Source organism: Panthera tigris, chromosome A3 (assembly GCF_018350195.1).
Source record: "Panthera tigris isolate Pti1 chromosome A3, P.tigris_Pti1_mat1.1, whole genome shotgun sequence".
NCBI lineage: Eukaryota > Metazoa > Chordata > Mammalia > Carnivora > Felidae > Panthera > Panthera tigris.
In genome coordinates this window covers 65,196,300-65,216,375 of record NC_056662.1, presented here as the reverse complement: position 1 = coordinate 65,216,375, position 20,076 = coordinate 65,196,300, and the positions used below count along the sequence as shown (strand labels likewise).

The 20,076-nt window shown below is 49.0% G+C and overlaps 1 protein-coding gene across 5 annotated transcripts in view; it reads right to left on the bottom strand.

Moving 5' to 3' along the window:
- The window catches only part of PRKCE (protein kinase C epsilon), a 497,130-nt gene that overhangs the window by 169,793 nt on the left and 307,261 nt on the right, over window positions 1–20,076 (bottom strand). For all 5 annotated transcript variants that reach the window (XR_006215687.1, XM_042981318.1, XM_007097856.3 and 2 more), the window contains exons 3-6: window positions 15,796–15,955; window positions 13,675–13,709; window positions 12,384–12,469; window positions 8,190–8,319 (exon numbers count right to left, since the gene is read on the bottom strand). Coding sequence is in view for 4 of the 5 variants with exons in the window: in XM_042981318.1 (XP_042837252.1) it covers window positions 8,190–8,319; window positions 12,384–12,469; window positions 13,675–13,709; window positions 15,796–15,955 (411 nt within the window). In the remaining variant the exon portion in view is untranslated. The remainder of the gene's footprint in view (window positions 1–8,189; window positions 8,320–12,383; window positions 12,470–13,674; window positions 13,710–15,795; window positions 15,956–20,076) is intronic.

Here is a 20,076-nt window from a genome sequence, read left to right as displayed (position 1 = left end):
CTTCCTCACCTCCACACCCCACCACTACTGGTGAACACCAAGGTCAAGGGCCATCAGCCCTGGGCTGCCAGTCTCAGCCCTTTAAGGTTTCCCCGTCCAGACTGCCTTGAATGTCCATTTTCAGTGGTTTCACCTGCACAATTCATGCCGGGAAGAAACAGAGCGGGCCTGCTGGGGCTCTTCTAAAAGGACAATCATTATTCTGCTACTTCCCAGTTACTCATAATTGTTGAGCTCCTACTGCGTCCTGGGCAGTGCCGCCACGCACTCACCTACGTTTTCTATCATCCATTCTACCGTCCTTTGGAGAGATTTTCTTTCCATGTTTGCAGCCTTTTCTTAGCGAAGATTAAGGGTGGTACCGAGGTGGGTCAGGCTGTTGGGAATGTTTCCAAAGCAAGCAGCCAGCCTTCTGAGAACAATGACGGAGCCACGCCTGAAGAGAGAGGCAGGCCCATGTGTCCTGCAGAATCCTCTTTATGTTAGTGTGATCTGGCCCTTGAGCACGAGGCAGGGCGCTGGTTTGATTCCATAGCAGGTTAGAGGGTCGTGCCGTGCTCGGAGGCAGAAGATAAACAGTTGTCAATAGGTAACGGTGTAACTATGTAATGCAGGTTGGCAGGGGGCAGGAATGACAGACTGTGGAGTCCCAGGCAGAAGATGACAAAGGAGGGTAGAGGGGAAGCTGCCTGGCGGGTCGCACCGGGCACCAAATGTCACTGGATAGAGATTTGGGAGCCCTGATCACACTGGAACCACCAGTCAAAGCTTCCCAGGGACTGACTGACCAACTATCTGCTGCCCAGCACTCTTCAGATGATAATGCTGATGGAACACTCCACCGAACGTGCGAGCATGGCCCCCAACATCGCCAGGTGCCACTGCAAAGGAATCCAAATCAACCAGACTCCCGTGGCATTCTGGTGCTGAGCACAAAACTGCTTCTTCCTTCCGTGCCCTCCACTTACAACTGGTTGCTTACCCTTCCCTCTTGCCCTCCTTCCTGTTCAGGTCCTTCTCCTCACGGTATAGCTCAAGCCCCATCTACCCTCAAAAGCCTGTCCTGACCGCCTGAGTCCCGAGGGCCTCTCTTGCCCATGACTTGCTCACACTTATTTCTGACTCACTGCTTGATTTACTATTATTTAACTTGTTAACGTTCACCACCCAAGTAAGGTGGAAGTTGCTAGAAAGCTAAAGTAATGCTCTGTCTCCATGTTCTCCATGATGCCTTGCACAAGGCAGGGTGCCACGCTCTTAAATGAATTCTAACTCTCGAGAGAGTAGCAGAACGTTGGCAGCATAAGGGCAACTCAAAGACCAGACCCCAGTACGTGACAGTGACTGAGATCCTAAACTCCCTACACAAGCATTTTCCACTCATGCAAAACCCAACGTCAAGGCAAAAGAAGGAAAAGCAGTTATTTAAAGACAAACAACAAACGAAAGTCCCCTGATGTAATTACCTCCTCATGCAATTCAACCACACAAAGACCAGGACTTAAAGCTATTGCAGGACTTCTAGGGGCCTTTGTCCCATAACTATTTATACATATGTGTGAAGATACACATACGAGGATGTTTGCAGCAGCTTGAAATAGCGAGGCCGCAGAAACAAGTAAGTGTCCCTCAAGAGGGCAACGTTGAAATGACGGATGGAATGGTCATAATGTGGATTATTAAGCAGCCATTAAAAAGAATGAAGTAACTTATATATACACTGACTTGGAAATACTCTAAGATGTACTGGCAAAAAAGCAAATTACATAACAAGGCATAGACAATTTAATTAAATATTTATTGAGTGCCAAGGTATCAGACACTGTTGTAGATGCTGGGGAAATAGAAAAACAGATGGAAAAAACCTTTTGCCTTTATGGACCCTTGGAGAGAAATAAACATTATATATAATTAGAATATTAGAATAATTAGAATATTAGAAGGTGATAAGTGCCATAAAGAAAAAGCAAGCAAAGGAAGGGGATGGAAGGTAAGAGGTGAGAGCTTCAGTTTTTAAAAGGGCAGTCAGAGTAGCCCTCACAGAGGAGGTGATCACACATGTGTGTAGGAGAGCATGGGCATATGGAGTGGGGGGGGTGTGGGCAGCTTCTAAGATGGTTCCTAATGGTCCTCCTGGTACCTATGCCCTCATGTCATTCCTTCCCATTGAGTGTGTGCTGAATGTAGGAATCTGTTCTCATGAACACAGAATGTCAAAGTGATGGGATGTCATTTTTGAGATGAGGTTACAAAAGGCTGTGACTTCTGTTTTGGGCATCCTTGTTCACATTCTTGCTTGTTTGCTCTGAAGGAAGCCGGCTTCCGTAGTGTGAGCTGCCCTAAGGAGACACCCACGTGGCAAAGAACTGATGTCTCCAGCCAACATCCAGCAAGGACCTGGGGTTCCAACAGCCACATGAGCGAGCTTGGAAGAGATCTTCTTCCAGTCAAGCCTTCCTATGAGACCAGAGCCCCAGCTTGCCTACAAGCTCATGAGAGACTCTAAGCAAGAAGCACTTAGCCAAGCTGCAACTGGAAAGAGACTCTGAGATAATATTGGTTGTTTTAAGCCTCTAGGTTCCAGAATAACTTGCTATGCAGCAATAGATACCTAACACAGAGTGAGCGAGCGAATTTAGGTATCCATGCAGCAAACATACACAAAAACATCCCTGGAAGGACCCATAGCAGTTAAGTCTTGGGATGGAAGTAGAAAGAGACCATAAAAGGTCTTTAATATCTTTTATAGAAGTTTTAAGTCTTGTTGGAATCTTTTAGAGTGAGAATGACTTACATATGACTTGTTCTTGTTTGTTTGTTTCCTTCTAAAAATACAAACAAAATTTGAAGTTATGACAAGGAGCTGAGTTGCTACAAAAATAATAAAGGATCGACATTTTCAGAAATGATGAGAATAAAATCACTGTTGTGTGTGTTTAGTGTTTTACAAATGGCCAAAACACTTAAAAAGAAAAGGAAAGGAAAGAGAAGAGAAGAGAAAAGAAAACAAAAGAAAAGAAAAGAAAAGAAAAGAAAAGAAAAGAAAAGAAAAGAAAAGAAAGGAGGAAGGAGGGAAGGGAGGGAAGATTCTTCCTTTCTCTGGTCTTTCTGGCTCCCCACAGCCACTCCCCAAAGTACGCCATGAAGGTGGCTCAGTTCACCATTTTCATTGCAGTTCCCAGAAGGCAGCTGAGATGAGAAGCAAGCCCAGGGTCACCAAGCCAGAGTGACTCCTGCAACTGCTCAGCCAGGAGATAATAGAACCAGGACCGAAACAGCCTCCAAGACTCGAACCCTGTGATCTTGATGGGCCACAACTCCCCTAGGTCATTTGTCCCCAAATTGACCCATTCTTCATCACTTCTTGGAGAGTAAGCGATACTCTGGCTCCTTAGCCCATGAAAGCAGCCTCAGAGCAGGACGGTTATTAAGATGGGATCTCAGAGAAAGGCAGGGAGCCCGGAGGATTCTTTGGGAATCTCCCAGCCAGACTTTCCCCCAGGGTACCGTCACCCCTGCCTGGGGACAGAGCTGCAATCAGAGTGGACATGCAGGCACAGGGGGCCCACCTCACATGGGGATGACAAAACGCCAGTGCTTCTGCAGGTCCCTGCAGGGCACACTGTGAGCAGTGTAGAAGGATCTGGCTTTCTGCTGCCTTGCTCCTCAGTGCCCGATGACTTCAGGGCAGCTGTGCTGGAAGATGTGAGTGTGGGGGGATCGTGGGCAGAAGAGAAATGGAAGGCAGGCTACGAGGAAGGTGAGAATGTGTATCTTCTTTAGAGACGAAAAGAAAAATCATAAGGTATTAGGTGTCTTTCCCTCCAGGGGGACTGACTCCAAGTGTCAAATAAAAAATAAAACACAGGTGCAAAAGGGGCTGGAGAGGTTCATGGTGCAGGTGAGGTCACATTGGGGAAGCCGAGCAGTTAAAATAAAGTGAAGAATTGGGGCACCTGGGTGGTTCAGTCAGTTGAGTGTCCAACTTCAGCTCAGGTCACGATCTCACAGTCTTTGAGTTTGAGCCCCGCGTTGGGCTCTGCGCTGACAGCCCAGAGACTGGAGCCTGCCTCGGATTCTGGAGCCTGCCCTGTGCCTGCATGTCCACTCTGATTGCAGCTCTGTCCCCAGGCAGGGGTGACGGTACCCTGGGGGAAAGTCTGGCTGGGAGATTCCCAAAGAATCCTCCGGGCTCCCTCTCTCTCTGCCCCTCCCCCACTCATGCTCTGTCTCTCTCTGTCTCACAAAAATTGATAAACATTTAAAAATAAAGTGAAGAACAACAAGGATTCACATGCCTCAGGGGCTCAGTGATGCTGGCCTCTGAATGTCTGAAGCCAGTTTCTGGTCTAACAGTGGTTGGGGTGCTCAGGCAGACCCATGAATGAATCCGGAGAGAGACGCGGACTCTACGGGCACTTGAGTCCTAAGAAAAAAGGGATGAAATGTTTTGTCTGCATACTTAGTGCTGGTATTTTTCTACCCTTTACTAAGGAGCTCGGTTACCCAACAAGTGTTGGTGAGTGTCCTCCTTAGGGTCCAGTGCCTCCGGGCCGTGGGCGGGGAGGGGGCAGCCCAGAGGACAGAGGTGGGTCCCTGTGGGTCCCTGCCTGTATCCTCCTTGTGCACTCCAGTTCTCCATCCCCCACCAGTAAAACAGGGTGGTTATGTTCCCTCTACCTGGCCGACAGAGGGACGGTCTTTAGGGGAATACACACACAACCCATGAACCCACAGGGCTCAGGCAATTTTAGGCTGAAGGGAGATTAACCAAGAGAGCCCCGTGGGTCCTTCCTTGTAGACCCAAGCTCTCAAGAAAACGGTTTCACTGAAAATATGTGACCCTATTCACAGGAGGGGGACAACAAAGCTGAAGGCATGGGCCAGGGGACCAGGGCCCCAGCCTAGAGGACCAAGCCAGCATGATCCAGCGAAGGTGGGAACCTGATGGAGGCTTCCAGAGCAGGAGAGGGCATGGAGCAGAGATCGGAGGCAGGTGGGGTAAGCTCTGGCCCCACAGGAACGTGCTCTAGGCCCCTGAGCAGGTCTCTAATTCCTGGTTTCTTTTTTTTTTTTTTTTTTTTTTTTTTTTTTTTTTTAGCAATCATAGCAGCAGAACCAGACTCAGACCCAGGCAAGAGGGGCCCCTGCTCTGAATCCTGCTGGCCTCCTCAGACCATCACCCTCCCTACAGGGTAAGGGGTCCGCAGGAGCAAAAACACATGAGGTTGAGAAAGGATCAAAAGGGAGAAGTAAACACAGGAGATCTGGAGCAAGGAAAGCATTCTGTAGATACCATGGGGGTGGACTCAGGTCACTGTACATTTGTCAAGACCCAAAGAATGTCCAACTCTAAGAGTGAATCCTAATGAAAGCTAGGGACACTGGGTCCCCAGGGTCCTACTGTGGCAATGGAGGCTCAGCCATTGTAATGAACATACCACTGGTGGGGGGGCACATTGATGGTGGGGAGGCTGTGTGTATGTGGGTGCAGGGGGTATATGGGAAGTCTCTGTACATTTCTCTCACTTCTGCTATAGACTTAAAGTTGCTCTAAAAATAGTCTGTTAATTAAGGGTGGGGGAGAGGTAGCCAGGGTAGAGAAGGAGTAAGAGGGAGTGACCACACCACGGTAACAGGGGAACAGGAGAGGGGAGACCTGTGAACGTGTGCTGGGGACCCTATATTCTGACAGCCTTGGCCTTGAAGTCTGTGTGGCCTGCCCCCCATCCGCTGCTCTGGGCTCCTGGGAACAGGTATCCTTGCTGTAGGTAGCCTCATTGTCCCCTTCCTCTGCTTGAGCTGGCATGAGAGCGTTTCCTGCCAAAACAGCTGAATACACGCCCCTGAGTCCTGCCTTCTTCTAGGGTCATCCAGGGACCCTACAGCCCTGGCAGTGACATCTGGGTGCCTGGGAGGCTTTCTTAAAATGTCAATATTTATGAGATGATGGTATTTTCATTTAGATTCCCCACATTGATCAGTCAGTAATATATTTACTGAAACCCAGACATGGCCTTACCAGAGTGGCATCCAAAGCAGCTCTGTGCTTCCCGGCAACCCCACTCAACAGTCCCTAAAAGCGTCACTCCTCTGCCAACAACACTCCAGAGTCCTGCTCCACTTACTCCCTCCTCTTCCACTGTTTTGATGTCACTTAGTGTCAAGAAGGATTTCGGGCAGGCCCTGCTTCTTTGTCTCAGGGTCGTGTGCGGGAATGCTGGTCTGAAAGTCTGGAGAGCTCACCCAGGACAGATGTGTCGACAGCCAGAACTTCCTCCTGCCTCTAATCAGGGTGCCCTCAGTCTCCAGCATAGCCGCTTCCAACCTGCACCACCTCTCACACCCTCCACCCACTCCTTACCTCGACTTCGAAAGGGATCTCCTGGTTCAGAAGACAAGGGGACTCTCACACAATGCCCTCAACAGAGTCAGAACTTAAAGGGTCACCTTGTGTCCTCACCTCCTACCCCTGACACAGGAAACACATCCGCACCTGTGCCTGGCCTCGAGGCTTCCTATCCACCTGGCAGGAGGGGTGTCCATCTTTCTCTCCAAGGCCCACTCCTCTCCCTCCCAGCTCACTAATCTCTCCTATTCTCACGGTCTTTTCCCTCATTACCTAAAACATTCTGAAAATACTTCATCTACAGCCTCCACACTTGGCCTTCAATCCCACCAAGACACCTCCTGTCAGGAGGTCACTAGAGGCCTCCTGAGAGTTAAATCTAACTCCATGTTCTACTTCTTACCTTGAATGACCTCTTGGAAACATCTGGCGCCACTTATCACTTCCTTTGAACATTTTTAAATACTCTCTACCTCTTTGTCTTCCGCGATGCCTTTCCTCAAGACCTTTCCTCCTACCTTTGAAGTCCCTCCATAGCCTCTGCAGGCTCATCCTTGAATGCTGGTAACCTTCTTCCCCCAAACCTCAGGGTGTGACCCTCTCTCTCGACACTCAGATTCTTCCGGGGATGAACTTTATAGCTTTAAGTACTACCTACTATACCTTTAACTACTACATTGACAAATCCCAAGTCTGGATGCTCACCATAGCCTTCGCCCCAAATTTCAATGAGAACGCCCAAAAGTTAGCTCTGGTAGATTTCACACAGGCACCTCAAAGGTCATATGTCCTCAACTCAACTCCACCATCTTTGCCTCTAGCCTGATCTCCTCTCCTATTTCCTCTCAGCGAATGGTGTCACTGTCCTCCCAGTTGGATCTGGTCACACATCCAATAAATCACTCCTCAGTATCTCTTAAGTTACTCTCCTTCTCTTTATTCCCTCTACACCTATAAACTTTGTTTCCAATCCTCATAATTTCTCATTGGGATCCTTCAATGACCGGCCTGTTCATGGCCTCCAGTTTCCTTTTTATCCTTTACCTTTAATTTTTCCGTAATGGGAATTTATTAATAATATATTCAGTACAAATCCCAACAGTTCATGAATGTCCAATGCTGCATGCCAACTGGACCAGCCCATGAAACTAAGCACTCCATTCAGATCCCCAGAGCATGTTCCCTCCTCCCCACATTATTATGTATTGTTACCCATCTCATCCGAACAGAAGACAATTCATGAGCAGGACAACAGGAAACAGAGGAAGGAAGTCGAGGCTCAAGAGTCAAGGTTCAAACCTTATTTTTACTAATAAGCGGTGTGGCACGAGCAAGTTACTTAGTCGCTGAGCCTCAGGGTCATAGGAATAATATCACCTATGGAACAGACCTATGAAGGATCAATAAGACGTCTTAGGTGATAGGGTCCTAACATGGCTCCTCCCAAGAGTAAGCTCGGAACCATGGATCGTGACAGGGTATCTATTACTTCTTTTGGGTCCTCTCTCCAGAAATATTTCTTCTCCTCTGCTCCAACCTACCTTTTCCTTAAATTATTTCTACACTTTTATGGACTCATCGTGTTGCTCTGCCTTGTTCATGGTCTTGATGGAAGAAGCACACCTCCCCCCTCCACATCCGCTCTGTGGAGTTTCTTTGGCCGCCATCTGCACGGCGATTGTTTAACAAATTCACAAGTAACTAACGAGAGCCAAATAAGGGCTTGGGCTCAGTCCTCTGGCCAGACCTGGAACTTACTGGGGAACAAAGATTTTTCAAAAAGGAGACCAAGGGGACATACGAGTACGGAAGGGTGAGGGCAGGGCATGGGGCGCCTTACCTTTGCACTGCAAACCCTGCCGTAAGAGGCCCCAGAGCAAGGACCCACAGTGGTCGCAGAAGGTGGGGACCTTGTAGTTGTGGATACCAAACTTGTGGGGCATGTTGACGCTGAACCGCTGGGAGCCCACCTGCAGGGACGGCAAAACACAGGGTCACTGCCAAGCTCATTCACAGCCCGGCATGCTTAGTGCTGGAGCTCCCAGAAGGCATGACCGCTGAAGGGGGCCAGGTCCGAGTGGGGCTCTGGAAGCTTCCCTGACAAACGAGGTGAAGAGAACCTCCCTGGACCTCTGCTCCTGATGCCTGTAACTCATTCTCCACCTCTCGGTTTGACCTTGTGAGGCCAGGCCTGCTCCCCTATGTGGTCCCTCCAGGACCGCAGGCTTCAAACTCTCACGGTGCACAGCACCCACTTCGTACCTCATGTTTTGGCTGTTGAGGAGATGTCGCTGTGTGCTTTTCAATGCCGCTTTGGGCATGGAAGCTGCACCTGGGCAGTCTTTCAGCAGCTTGATGGTGGGCGGATTCCATAAACACCCTGAAAACCCAGCACAGCTGTGGAGACTGTCGGCCATCCATTGGGACAATCACTGCGGTATGGAATGCTAGTGCAGAGTGGTGACCACTATGGGCACTAAGCTACCAGTGCTGGCCACAGGCCAGGCACTACCATCACAGTGAAGCCTCACCAGCACCTACGGGCTAGATGCCATCATTAGCCTGAGTTTACAGACGGGGAAGTTAAGGCACCGTGAGATTAAGAAGCATGCCTGGAAGCTGAGGAGTGGCAGAGCCAGGATTTGATGCCCACAAGTGTGAATTCAGAGCCCAGGCCTTTTAACTACTCTGTTGCCACTCACCCATTACTGAAAAGGAGTAAAGACAAGGTGGCAAGATGGATGGGGAAGGACTGGAGGATGAGTCAGGGAACCTGATCTGCAGGCCTAGGTCTGCCACCAACCAGCCGTGAGGTCTTGGACAAGTTCCGTGACTTCACGGAGCTGCAGATTCCTTACCTGGGCAAATAAGGACAGCACCCCCTATCCCACCTAATGTCACAGGGCTGTGGGGTGGACGAGACACACAGAAATGAGGGGTCATCAGCATGGTCCACCATTTTGGGTCTCCTATGCCCCTCCGTGGAGCCACTCTCCACCTATGTCCCTAGCGGAGCAGCCACACGAACCAGGTCCCCCTCAAAATGGGCAGGGACCAACACCTGAGACCTCATGGACTGGGGAGAAAGTCACTCTTGTTACACTGGGAATCAGGGGGTACAAAGCAGGCCGGAAAGAAGCTGTCCTTGGCTCGCTGCGGACTGGTGAATGAAAGGTCCCCATGGGGGGGGGGGAGCATCAAACGGGGGAAAGCCAGACACAGATATGACAAAGGTGTGGATGCAGACTTGAGCACAAACGTGGAGGTGTGCCTGTGCACATGCACACGCACTCAGGGTCACTCGCCTTCACAGCAAGGCACAGAAAGTCTGATTCTTCCAGTGGGCCAGAATTTTACTGACCCCAGCTAGAGACGCATGGGCTATCAATTAGGGTCTTGCCCCAGTACAAGATCCCCTGATTTACTGAAAACAATTGTGCCCACCCCTCCTTAGATGCATAGCTTAGGTGTATGTATTAGTGAATATAGTCACCTCACCTCTATGTGTGCCTGCCCACCCCGAAGGATGTACATCGTCATACCCACCCTCTTCCTGCAAATGCTGAAGATGTGGTGGACCTACGTGGAGAACAGGGTCGTGGGTCCCAGGACGAGCCTCATAGGGATATGGGTGATAGACAAAGGTGAAGAGATGGGGAAGTATCCAGGAACTAGGAAGTTCAGGGAGGGGTGGGGAGAGCTGTGTGACTCTCAGTTGGGCTCCCTAAGGACCCGAAGGTGTCAGAGAATGGTGGGAGGTGGGTGGGGCACGTGCAAGAGCCACAGAATCAGAGAGGCTGCGAAACGGGCACAAGAGCGCACGCACCAAGGCCCAGCTATGCACACACCACTCTACCAAGGAAGACCAGAAACGGGCGAGCGAAACCAACCCGGAGCTCATGGGGAGGAAGAAAAGAGTAGAAAGACAAAACTGGAAGGTTAAAAAGTGAAGGAGGGAAGGTAACACGAAGGAGAGCCTTCCTTGGTCACCACGCTCAGAAGTGCGGGGAGAGGGGTGTCAGGAGTGCTAACCTCCAGATGCAAAACAGGGAGAGAACACCAGCTGGGTGCTCACAGTGTCCAAGTTCCAAAGCATCTGATAAGAGGAAGACCCTAGACTTTTAGTGTTTAAAGCTACGTGTGTGCACATGTGTACGCACATGCAGGCAGTTATGGGGGGAAAAATGAGCCAAAGGATGCTCCCCAGCAGTGCTATATTGGTCAGAGGGCATGTTGGTCACCCAGGTATGCCACGGTACACCAGTGCCAAGGGAGACTGGTCCTGGGAGCAGCGTCCCACAGCCCCCGTCCTCAAGCCTTGACAACTTATCTCCCTTGGGAGACCTGCCGAGTGTGGGAACACACCTCACCGGTGACTTCGATTCACTGCCAATATGCCAGGAAAGACAGAAGAACTCGGTCACAGACTAAGCTGCTGTGGGTATTTCAAATCTCAACCCTCTAACCCTCATGGGGAGGGCTCATGTGTGACTTTTTCTCTCCAAGGAGACATGAAAAAGCTGGAGAAATATCCAGGGGCTCTCAGCGGATGAAACCTGTGAGATCCTGGAGGGCAGGAGTTGTGTGTTCCTCCTGGTTCTGAGGGACATGTACAGCTGGTATACAGGCAGTGCTCGGTGGACTGTCCAGAGGAAGGAACAGAGATGGACAGCGAGCCAGCCATGTATCTCTCATTTACTAGAAAAGTAACAAGGGTGACAATCTATTTGGGTTATGATCCTGGTGCCGGAGCCAGGAGGCCCAGGTAGGGACGACCTGCAGTTTCTGCCATGACAGTAAAGCCCCTGCAAACAATTTCAGTGCCCTGGGCTGCCTGCCCCTTGGGGACACGGAAGGTTCCACCCTGGGCTGCCTGCCCCTCGGGGACATGGAAGATTTCACCCAAGCTTTGTCCCTTGCTGCTTTCTGGAGACCGCGTGAAAGCAAAGGGAAATGAAAGATAGGAGATGCAAGGATGCAAGGATGCCATTTGGTTGAATTATTTTTAAGGAGTAGAAGGTCCTGTAAGTCATTCCTTTTGGAAGACACATTAAAAATCCACTTGATTATGAAGCCACCTAGGGTCTCTCTGACCCCCAATTCTAATGTCCTATGATTATAACTGTATTTATTTCACCAAGAATTAAAAGCATGCCTTCGAAATCAACTGTTGTGAACACAGATAACATCCAAACTCTCAGTCATGCTCTTCTCCCACTTGCTTAGTTAGGAGGACTCTACCTTCACTGTTGAATCACCTTGCTTCCTTACCCCTAGCAACCTTCCCTAATAACCAATCCAATACTAGTTGGTAAGGATAAGAGACAATGAAGTCCGGTGGTCAAGGGCTCAGACTCTTCTAGAACAGACCATCTGGGTTTGAATGGGGCTCTTTCACACAGCAGCTGTATGATCTGGGGAAAATTAATTTGACCCCTCTGTTGTTCTACTCTCTTTGTTGTAAAATGAAGACGGTAAGTGCATTGATCTCATTAACACTGTTATGAGATTAAATAATATTCGATGAAGTACTGAAATCGGGACATGGGAAGTACCCAGTGAACGTTGGCTCTTATTATTACTGTGGCTATTTCCACCTCCTTAGTGTTTCTTGGGTCTGCTGCTTCTACTCCGTTCCCCCATCATCTCATAAAGAAAGGTTGTTGCTTGTGCATGGTCTCACACTGTTTATAAACAGTGTGGAGCTACTGACATGTCAGCTAGCTACTTTTCCATTCCAATGAGATAATGACATAAACCAATTCACATTTTCCTCGCAGGCTTTAGCTCTGGGGTCACACGGCTCTTGGCACAACATCCAGAGATGCGAACCTGACTCTGAGCCACGCTCATTCTGCAGAGCGTGCCTCACGCTGGAAGGCTGTAGACAACTCCTTTAATTTTGATCAAACACAATGAAGAAAGCAAGGAGAGCTCAGAGAGATAAGGATTTTCTTAGGGAGCCTGGAGGAGGCAGGGGAGGGTGGGAGTGGCAGAGAAGAAAGCCCAGAATTTCAATGTTAGAAATATTTACCTCGTCGGGAGTTTCCTGTTTCTTTAATCCCGCACACTTCGTAATTATGAGCTCATGGCATCGCTTGTGGACCACGCAAGTGCAAACTGCAAACAGCAAAAAACGGAAGGCTGAGCGACAAGTGGGGGGTAGGGAGGTGCCCAACCCAAGATTCAGCTCTGAGCAGAGGGCTGAGGGGAGCCACGCCCCTTCTGTCACCAAGTCTTAAAGTAATATCCTGGCTGAAGCCCTTTGTGCTTCGTCATTTCAAAGCACTTTGCCATCAGAGCCATTAGGGTTTCCTAAATGCTCTGGAGAAGAATGCACCACTCACACCCAGAGGGCGTCAGCACTTTTCTCTAGTTCCAGAAGTACCGATCAATTTCCCTGCTTCTTTACGCCAAGGTCAGGGAACAGTTTCCCTTCCGTGAAGCAGGTCTATTAAAGGTACTGCAGCAGCTTTGTGGTCCACTCTGGAACGTCAATGTTGGCAGGTGCGATAGCAAACACTGCAGCAGGGGAATGGATGTCTTGTGGCACAGGAGTTCTTAAGCTTTTTGATCTGGCTGTGCCCTTACGTGCCGAACATTTTTGTTTAATTTCATAGCGGCCTGTAGCTGTGTCATCAGTGTCATGGGGCAGTGTGGTGGAAGAGGTAAGCAACTGTTTGTACACGTGATACCCTAAGGACATGGGAAGGTCCAAAAGAACCTATCCAAGTTCCCCAGGGGTGAGACCCAACTTAACCAGTGGCTGACATGACCACAAGCGCATATCCACCCTCCAGTCCTGGACAACCTGACCTAGTATTTTTGCCAAAGAACCAGAAATAAACAATCTGCAGTAACTTCAAGTGAGTCTTAAATGCTTAAGAGCTAAAGATTCCACAGTAGAGACTAAAAAAAGAGAATCAGCAAGGGCCATTGGGTGATAGGAGTGAAACGAGGTGAGGGAACTTCTCCAGGGAGCGAGAGAAGGAGGGAGCAGACAGGAGACACAGAGCCCGGCTCCTTGTAGAGTGGGGCCTCCAAAGGGCCTTCGACTATTGTGTCTCACCAGGAAAGATGCTAAGACCCCTAGGACACCTGGGGATGGGTGGCACCCCCAGGTACTCTGCTCTCATATGTGAATGCAGGAGCCAGGGCCAGGCGGGGACAAAGAAAAGCAGGGTCTTGCTTCTCAGAGAGGGACCATAAGCAGGCAAACAGTATGGAGCCTTCAAATGTTGTCAAACCCAGCACATGCTTCCCGTGTCACTGATCCCGATAGGCCTGCGGGCCCCCAAGGATTTAGTTCATACAATGTCTCTTACCTTGACACTGGTATCCCTGCTTTCCTATGACACCCCTGAAAAGAAGAATACAGCCTTTTAATAAAATTTAGCAGGTCAAAAACCATACAAAGCCACCCCATTCTGGCCACCACCCACAATGCTCTGAGTACACGGGAGGATCAGCTAGTGGTTTCACTCCCACTTGCAGGGTGCTTTAATATCAGCATCAGAGGGTAGACCCAGTGCTTGGATGAATATAGAGTTTGGTCAGTATCAGGTCTTGGCTCCCTAGACAAACAGCCCTTCCAGTGGGGCCATTAGTGTTCTGGAAAGCCACAAAGACTCTGCCTGCTCAAGGCAGGCCTTGATTAGTCAAACGTGCTGTTCCTTGTGGGTAATCATGTAGGCAGGCTGCAGCTTACAGATACATTTCCTGGGCATTCCAGAAGCAGTCAAGAGTTCCAGGTCAGTCTGTGGCCAGGACTAGGGGTTCAGTGTACTGTGTGGTGAAGGCCAATGTTAGAGGTTCCCTCCATGGCAGGTGTAGGGTTCCCTGGAGCAGGGTTTGGGTCAGCATGGATGGACAAGATGGACCATCTGGACCAATGGACACAGAACAATCCAACCAACCTGGCCTGGGCCCTGTCCTCAGTGAACCACCACCAAATGGCCAGGGGGCAATCTGCAATTCCCAGCCCAGCAAGAGCAGCCGGACGTCACTTGGGGGCAGTGCCTCAGGAAGCCTAGAACCCCGTGGAGCTCACCATGGGCTCAGAGGAGAGCTGAATCCATAAATCTCAGCACTCACAGCCTACTCCCTCCAAATACACAACTTATGACTGAAATACAGAAAACGGAGGTCAGAGGGCAGAAGCAGCCTTGGGGGTGAAATGTGTCTGTGGGTGGGAGTGGGGTGTTATTTCTGCTTCCATCGAGTCGAGTTTGCTCTGATCTGCACCGCCTCAGATGCCCATGCCAACCTCGGTGGCTAGTCCTGGAAAACCACAAGGACAAGACAAGCCACTCCTGGACACCTTGGGAATCCAGGGGGCCTCAGAGTCCAATTCAAACATCCCCGGGCATGGTCCATGCTGCAGACTGGCCTCACTCTTTCTCCGCCACACAGGATCCAAGTGTACTGGCAAACTTCAAGAGCTCAGAGAGGTTGCCAGAAAGGCTGGTGGGATGTCAGAAAGAGCTTTCAGTCGGGCCTCTGACACTTCATACCTGGGGGACGCCAGACTAGTCTTGTTTTCATTTCTGAGCCTCGGTACTGTTGTTAATGAAATGGGTTTGATAATACAAAGCTCGTAGGGCACCGGGAAGATTGAATTAGACATTTTCAGTGCCTAAGAGAAAGCCTGGCACATGGTAGGTATTCCTTAAAATTCACCCTCCAATACCCAAGCGAGTGCTCCTTATCCTTCTCCACTTCCTCAAAAGGCCTACAACTTATCTGTCTGCCTACCAAATCCCAGTCATCATGAAAAAAGAAATGCCACCTCCTCTAGGAAGCCTTCCCTGAGCACTCCAGCCAATGCTGTTCTCTCACTCCTCTGAAATCTGGCCACCCTGGTAGCACCACTGTTAGAACAGTTATTAACAACTGCTTGGAATTACAGGTATTGGCATTCAAGTATTTTTTAAGCTTTATAATGGAAAAACTCAGATGTATACAAAAATAAAGAGATAAATGTAACAGGCCTATCACCCACCTCCAACAATGATCAACACGTGGCCAGTATTATGTCCTTTACCCCAAGCCCCTGTCCTCTCCTTCCAGATCATTTTTAAACAAATGCCAGACACCATATCATTTGTAAATAATTAAGCTTGTGTCTCTAAAAGAGAAGGATTCTTAAAAAAAAATACATCACAATATACCATTACTAGTTATAAACTTTTAACTCCTTAAACGTGATATGTGATATGATTCTAAGTATTAAGTCACCAGGAACCATGGTTTGTTCTTTCCATTTATCCCCCCTTCCCAAGCACTAAACATTCACTTAACCTTCCAGAAAAGTCTTCTCCAATCAAATAGAGGACATAAAGCACATCAGCACTTTAAAAATAAAGTTTCTATTCTCCTACACCACTTCCCCGACTCCTTGCCTCAGAGAAGGCATAGCTAGAGGTTCCCGGGAGAGAGGGCCTTACCAGATAAAATCTCTGCAGTGGGAGCAGTAGGTGGGCTGCCGAAGGTAGGTGGCCATGAACTTGTGGCCGTTGACCTGGTGGACCCTGCGCCTGACGGCCCCCTGCCGCTTCCTGGGCCGCATACGCTCCCTGAACACTCGCTCTTCATTGTCTTTAGGGGCTGGGGAAGGACAAGAGCAGAGAAGAGAACACAATCTGGGTTAGCACACCTCACAAGAGACCGCCCACCCCACTCTCGGTGCCTGGAGTGGGAGAGGCGTGGGGGCAGCATTCACTGGCTGAGGGGCTCTGGGGTCTGAGCCTCACTGCCCAGCCCCAGCAAGGGAGCACCACTCAGGGCAGGAAGGCCCAAAGTGTGCCTTTCCCTGCACCAGTGGCGCCCTCCAAATCCATCCCAATCCCAGTCCTGCCCTGGTCCTGTGGCTGCTCCATCCCCCGGCTGCAAGGGTGTGGGAACCCAAAGGCTCAAGGTGCACACTTTATTGCAGCTTCTTGCAGTGTGACCTTAGACAGTGGCGTTTCCCTGCCTGGAGCCTCTGAAGGCCTGGCCCTCTGTAAATGGGAATAACAGTGCTGAAAACACAGGGTGCTGTGGAGTCGGTGGTGTGAGCCCTCTGCACCCAGCCGCCTGGCCCAGAGAAGCAGCCACCAAATCTGACTTTTCTTCCTTCCCCTCTTCCAGCCTAGGACAACCAGGAGCCTTTTCCCGAAGGTCAAAAGGAAAGGGAAATATAACCCTGTAAGAGCGGTTTTCCAGAAGGCTCAAGACCCACCACCGTGGACTTTAAGACCTCACTGGAGACAAAAGGACTGTCCCCATTTCTTCCTTCCTTCCACAGGAGAGGTTGCTGCAAACCTAAGTAAGTCCTGCAAGGGGGCTAATAAATGACAACAATAATAGCGATTGTTATGGACTGAATGCTTATGTCTCCCCCCTCCCCAACTCACATGCTGATGCTCTACCCGCCAATGAGGTGCGGTCATGGTGGTGGGATTCCCAGGATGGGGTTAGTGCCCTTAGAAGAGGAAGAGACGTGAGCTCTCTATTTTATGAAGACACGGCAAGAAGGTGGGTGTCTACAAGGCGGGAAGAGGGCCCTCACCTGACCATGCTGGCACCTTGATCTCAGACTCACAGCCTCCAAAACTATGAGAAATACATTTCCACTGTCGAAACCACCCCATCTATGGCATTTTGTCATGGGAGCCCAGCAGATTAGTACAATGATAATAACGGCTAACGCTCACAGAGGGCTTACTCTGTCGCAGGTGCTCACTGAATCCTTACAACCACCCTTTCTTGAAGGATACTGATAGCATCCCCCCTTCATAGGTGTGCCACCTGAGGAATAGAGAGTTCACGTCTCCTGTTCTTGCGAACACAGCTACCAAGTGGTAGAGCCCAGGTTCTAACCCAGACAGCGGGGAGAAGCCACCGTTCCACTGTCCACACACTGCTTTGGGGGACAGCCCACTTTCCCAACAGCAAAGCCTCAAAGCTCTCATAACACAAGGGCTGAGTTGCCTTTAGCTTCCCCGAGGGCAGGGAAGGTAGGCTCTACTCTCCTGCCTGGTTCCCAGTACTAGTGCAGGCCCTGGAAGGTCGCCTACATGGCACTGAAAAAGCTCCATGCTCCCAAAAGTCCCCCCACACTCAATATGCCACCGTGGCGGTACCATTACCGGGGAGAAGAAACACGGCTCCTCCCAGACCCCTTTGAAAATAAGGTTCTTTGCAATGGAGGGCACCTGTGTGAGCCAAACAGCTGCTGACTCCAAGGGCAGCTGTGGGGTCAAGGCAGAGAGGGTACGGTGGAGGGACGTAAAACTGGAGGAGGGAAAGGCAAGACAGAAGCACATGCCCAGTGTGGGCTTTTAGAGGGAAGCAGCCTCCAAGCAGACAGGCAGAGCTGCTGATCCCCAGCACAGACCCTGAGACCCCAATGGGGGTCTGCCTGCAGACCCCCCACTTCCTGGCCCCCAGCCTGCCTGGGTCCCCTTTCTAACTGGTGCTTATTATTTCAAAAAGTCTCTGACACAGAAAGATATGGAATATGGAAAGCCCACCTCCTACCCTGCCACAGCCTAGGGACTAAGACCCAGGTGACCAAATTCTTATGGGGACATCCCAGCTGTTTTATTTATTTTATTTTTTTAATTTACTTTTCCAGTTCTGTTTTAACACAGAGACATGCACACACACACACACACACACACACACACGAAGAAATCTGGCAACCATCACCCAATTGTGCAATGATAGGTGACTTCCATTTCTGCTTCCTACTTTTCACTGCATTCAGAATATTCTACCATTTTCATAAGCAGGAAAAAAAAAACCATGGTTAATAAAAAAAAAAAAAAATCTATGCAGCCCTTACTTGCTACAAACCTCATCTACAAAAATCCAGACACCAATTTCCAGGCCCGGGCAGCTGAGGCCAGAGGATGGAAATTCTCTGCAAAAGGCAACCTTTAACTGCCTTCACCGGATTCCCCATGGGACACATTGAAATAGTAAGTTGGCCTCCTATTGCATTTAAGGTGCAATTTGATTTGCAAATCCCTCAAGCTTACTAGCCATTTTGACCCTGGAGCGTTGTGTTTTCGGTGAAACTCATGATGAGTCCAATCTAGTTTCCTCAAGGGAGTCCTGCTGGAACGGGGGTTACAGGTATCCCTGAGGGCCTCATTTCTCAACTTTTTACAGAAATGACCAGCGACCAAATCAAACTTCTAGACTCTGTTTCCAATGATTTGATACGTTAACACAGCAACCCATTAATTTAACCCCACCGATTTTTAAAGATCTCTTGGAGGGATGCACTCACACCTAGAGAGAAGCTGTTTAATGTCTGTGGCGGGTGAGGGGAGGGTCCTGGGGACAGGTTAGACAGACAGCCAAGAATAATTCCCCTTAGTCTGATTGTCAGACTGAACTTTCCCCCAAAGGTTCCGCCACTCCTGCCCCCAGAGCACATCCACACTGCCTCATGAGTTACATTCTGTGTCAAAGATGCGAGAAAACAGAAGGCTATAGGAGGGGAAGAACACAGGTAAACCTCATGCTCCCTTGAGGACCTCCCCACCTACCATGTACACAGTAGTAGTAGGACAGGCAATAGGAGAAAGGGGACGGGGCCCCTGGTCGGTCAGCACACTCCCTCCCACATTCCTCTGGACAGGGAAGCCGAGGGTCCGGCCAGAGCATCTCTGTGCCTGTCACCCATATGCCTGGATCATGAGGGGAGCCGCAGGGTTCCTCGGCCCCACAGAACCTCCCTGCCGGGCCTGGATTCACCAGCAGAAACTGGTCCCTTGAGCATTTCCTGCTGCTGTCAAGGGTCTCAATTAAAATGCAGTTCCTGTGGGGTAATGCATCACACACGTGTATATGTGAGTGTGTGGTGTGAGTGTGACAGGATTTATAAATGTATATAGATGTGTATATAAAAATCAGTTAATAGATTAGATATTAAATATATCATGAATAATTTCTATTATTTATAGACATACATAATAATACAGACCAATAAAGTATTATTACATTTATTTACATCATGAACATAGTATAACCGTATATTATAATTACAATATTATGATCATGTTTTAATCATAATATTATTAATATAGAATATATAATAGGATATAAACCTATGTAGTTTGGCTAAACCATTTGAAGGTGGCAAACACAGTGACACCTTATCCCTAAATACTTTAGCCTTCATCTCCTGAGAACAAAGCCATTCTCTTACATAACCACAGTCTTAGAGTCAGGAAATTGAACATTGCTGTAACATTATCTAACATATAGTTCATTTTCAAATCTCTCCAATTGTCCTCCCCCAAAATACCTCTTATAGTTGTTGGGGCTTTAAATTTTTTCAGAAGCTACTTAGAGCTCATGCCTTGCATTTAGTTGCTGTGTCTCTTTAGCCTTCTTAATCTAGAACAGCTTTGTTTTCTTTTTATGACACATTTATGTTGTCTTATGGAATGTTCCACAATCTGGATTTGTCTCTTTCCTCCTGATTAGCTTCAAGTTAAATGGCAAGAATACCACAGAGGTCTATGTATCAACACATCCAAATATATCCATTAAGATCCCTAGAGACAACTGTGTAAATTACATGAGCATAAAATTTATGGGGGAGATATAAAATATTCACTCTTCCTAGGAATTTTTAAAATGCAAAGCAGAGCAGTCCGCTGACTTACCATATAATACCTAATAAAGAAACAAATTTGCTTTAAAATGGTATTATCCACAGTATACCTACA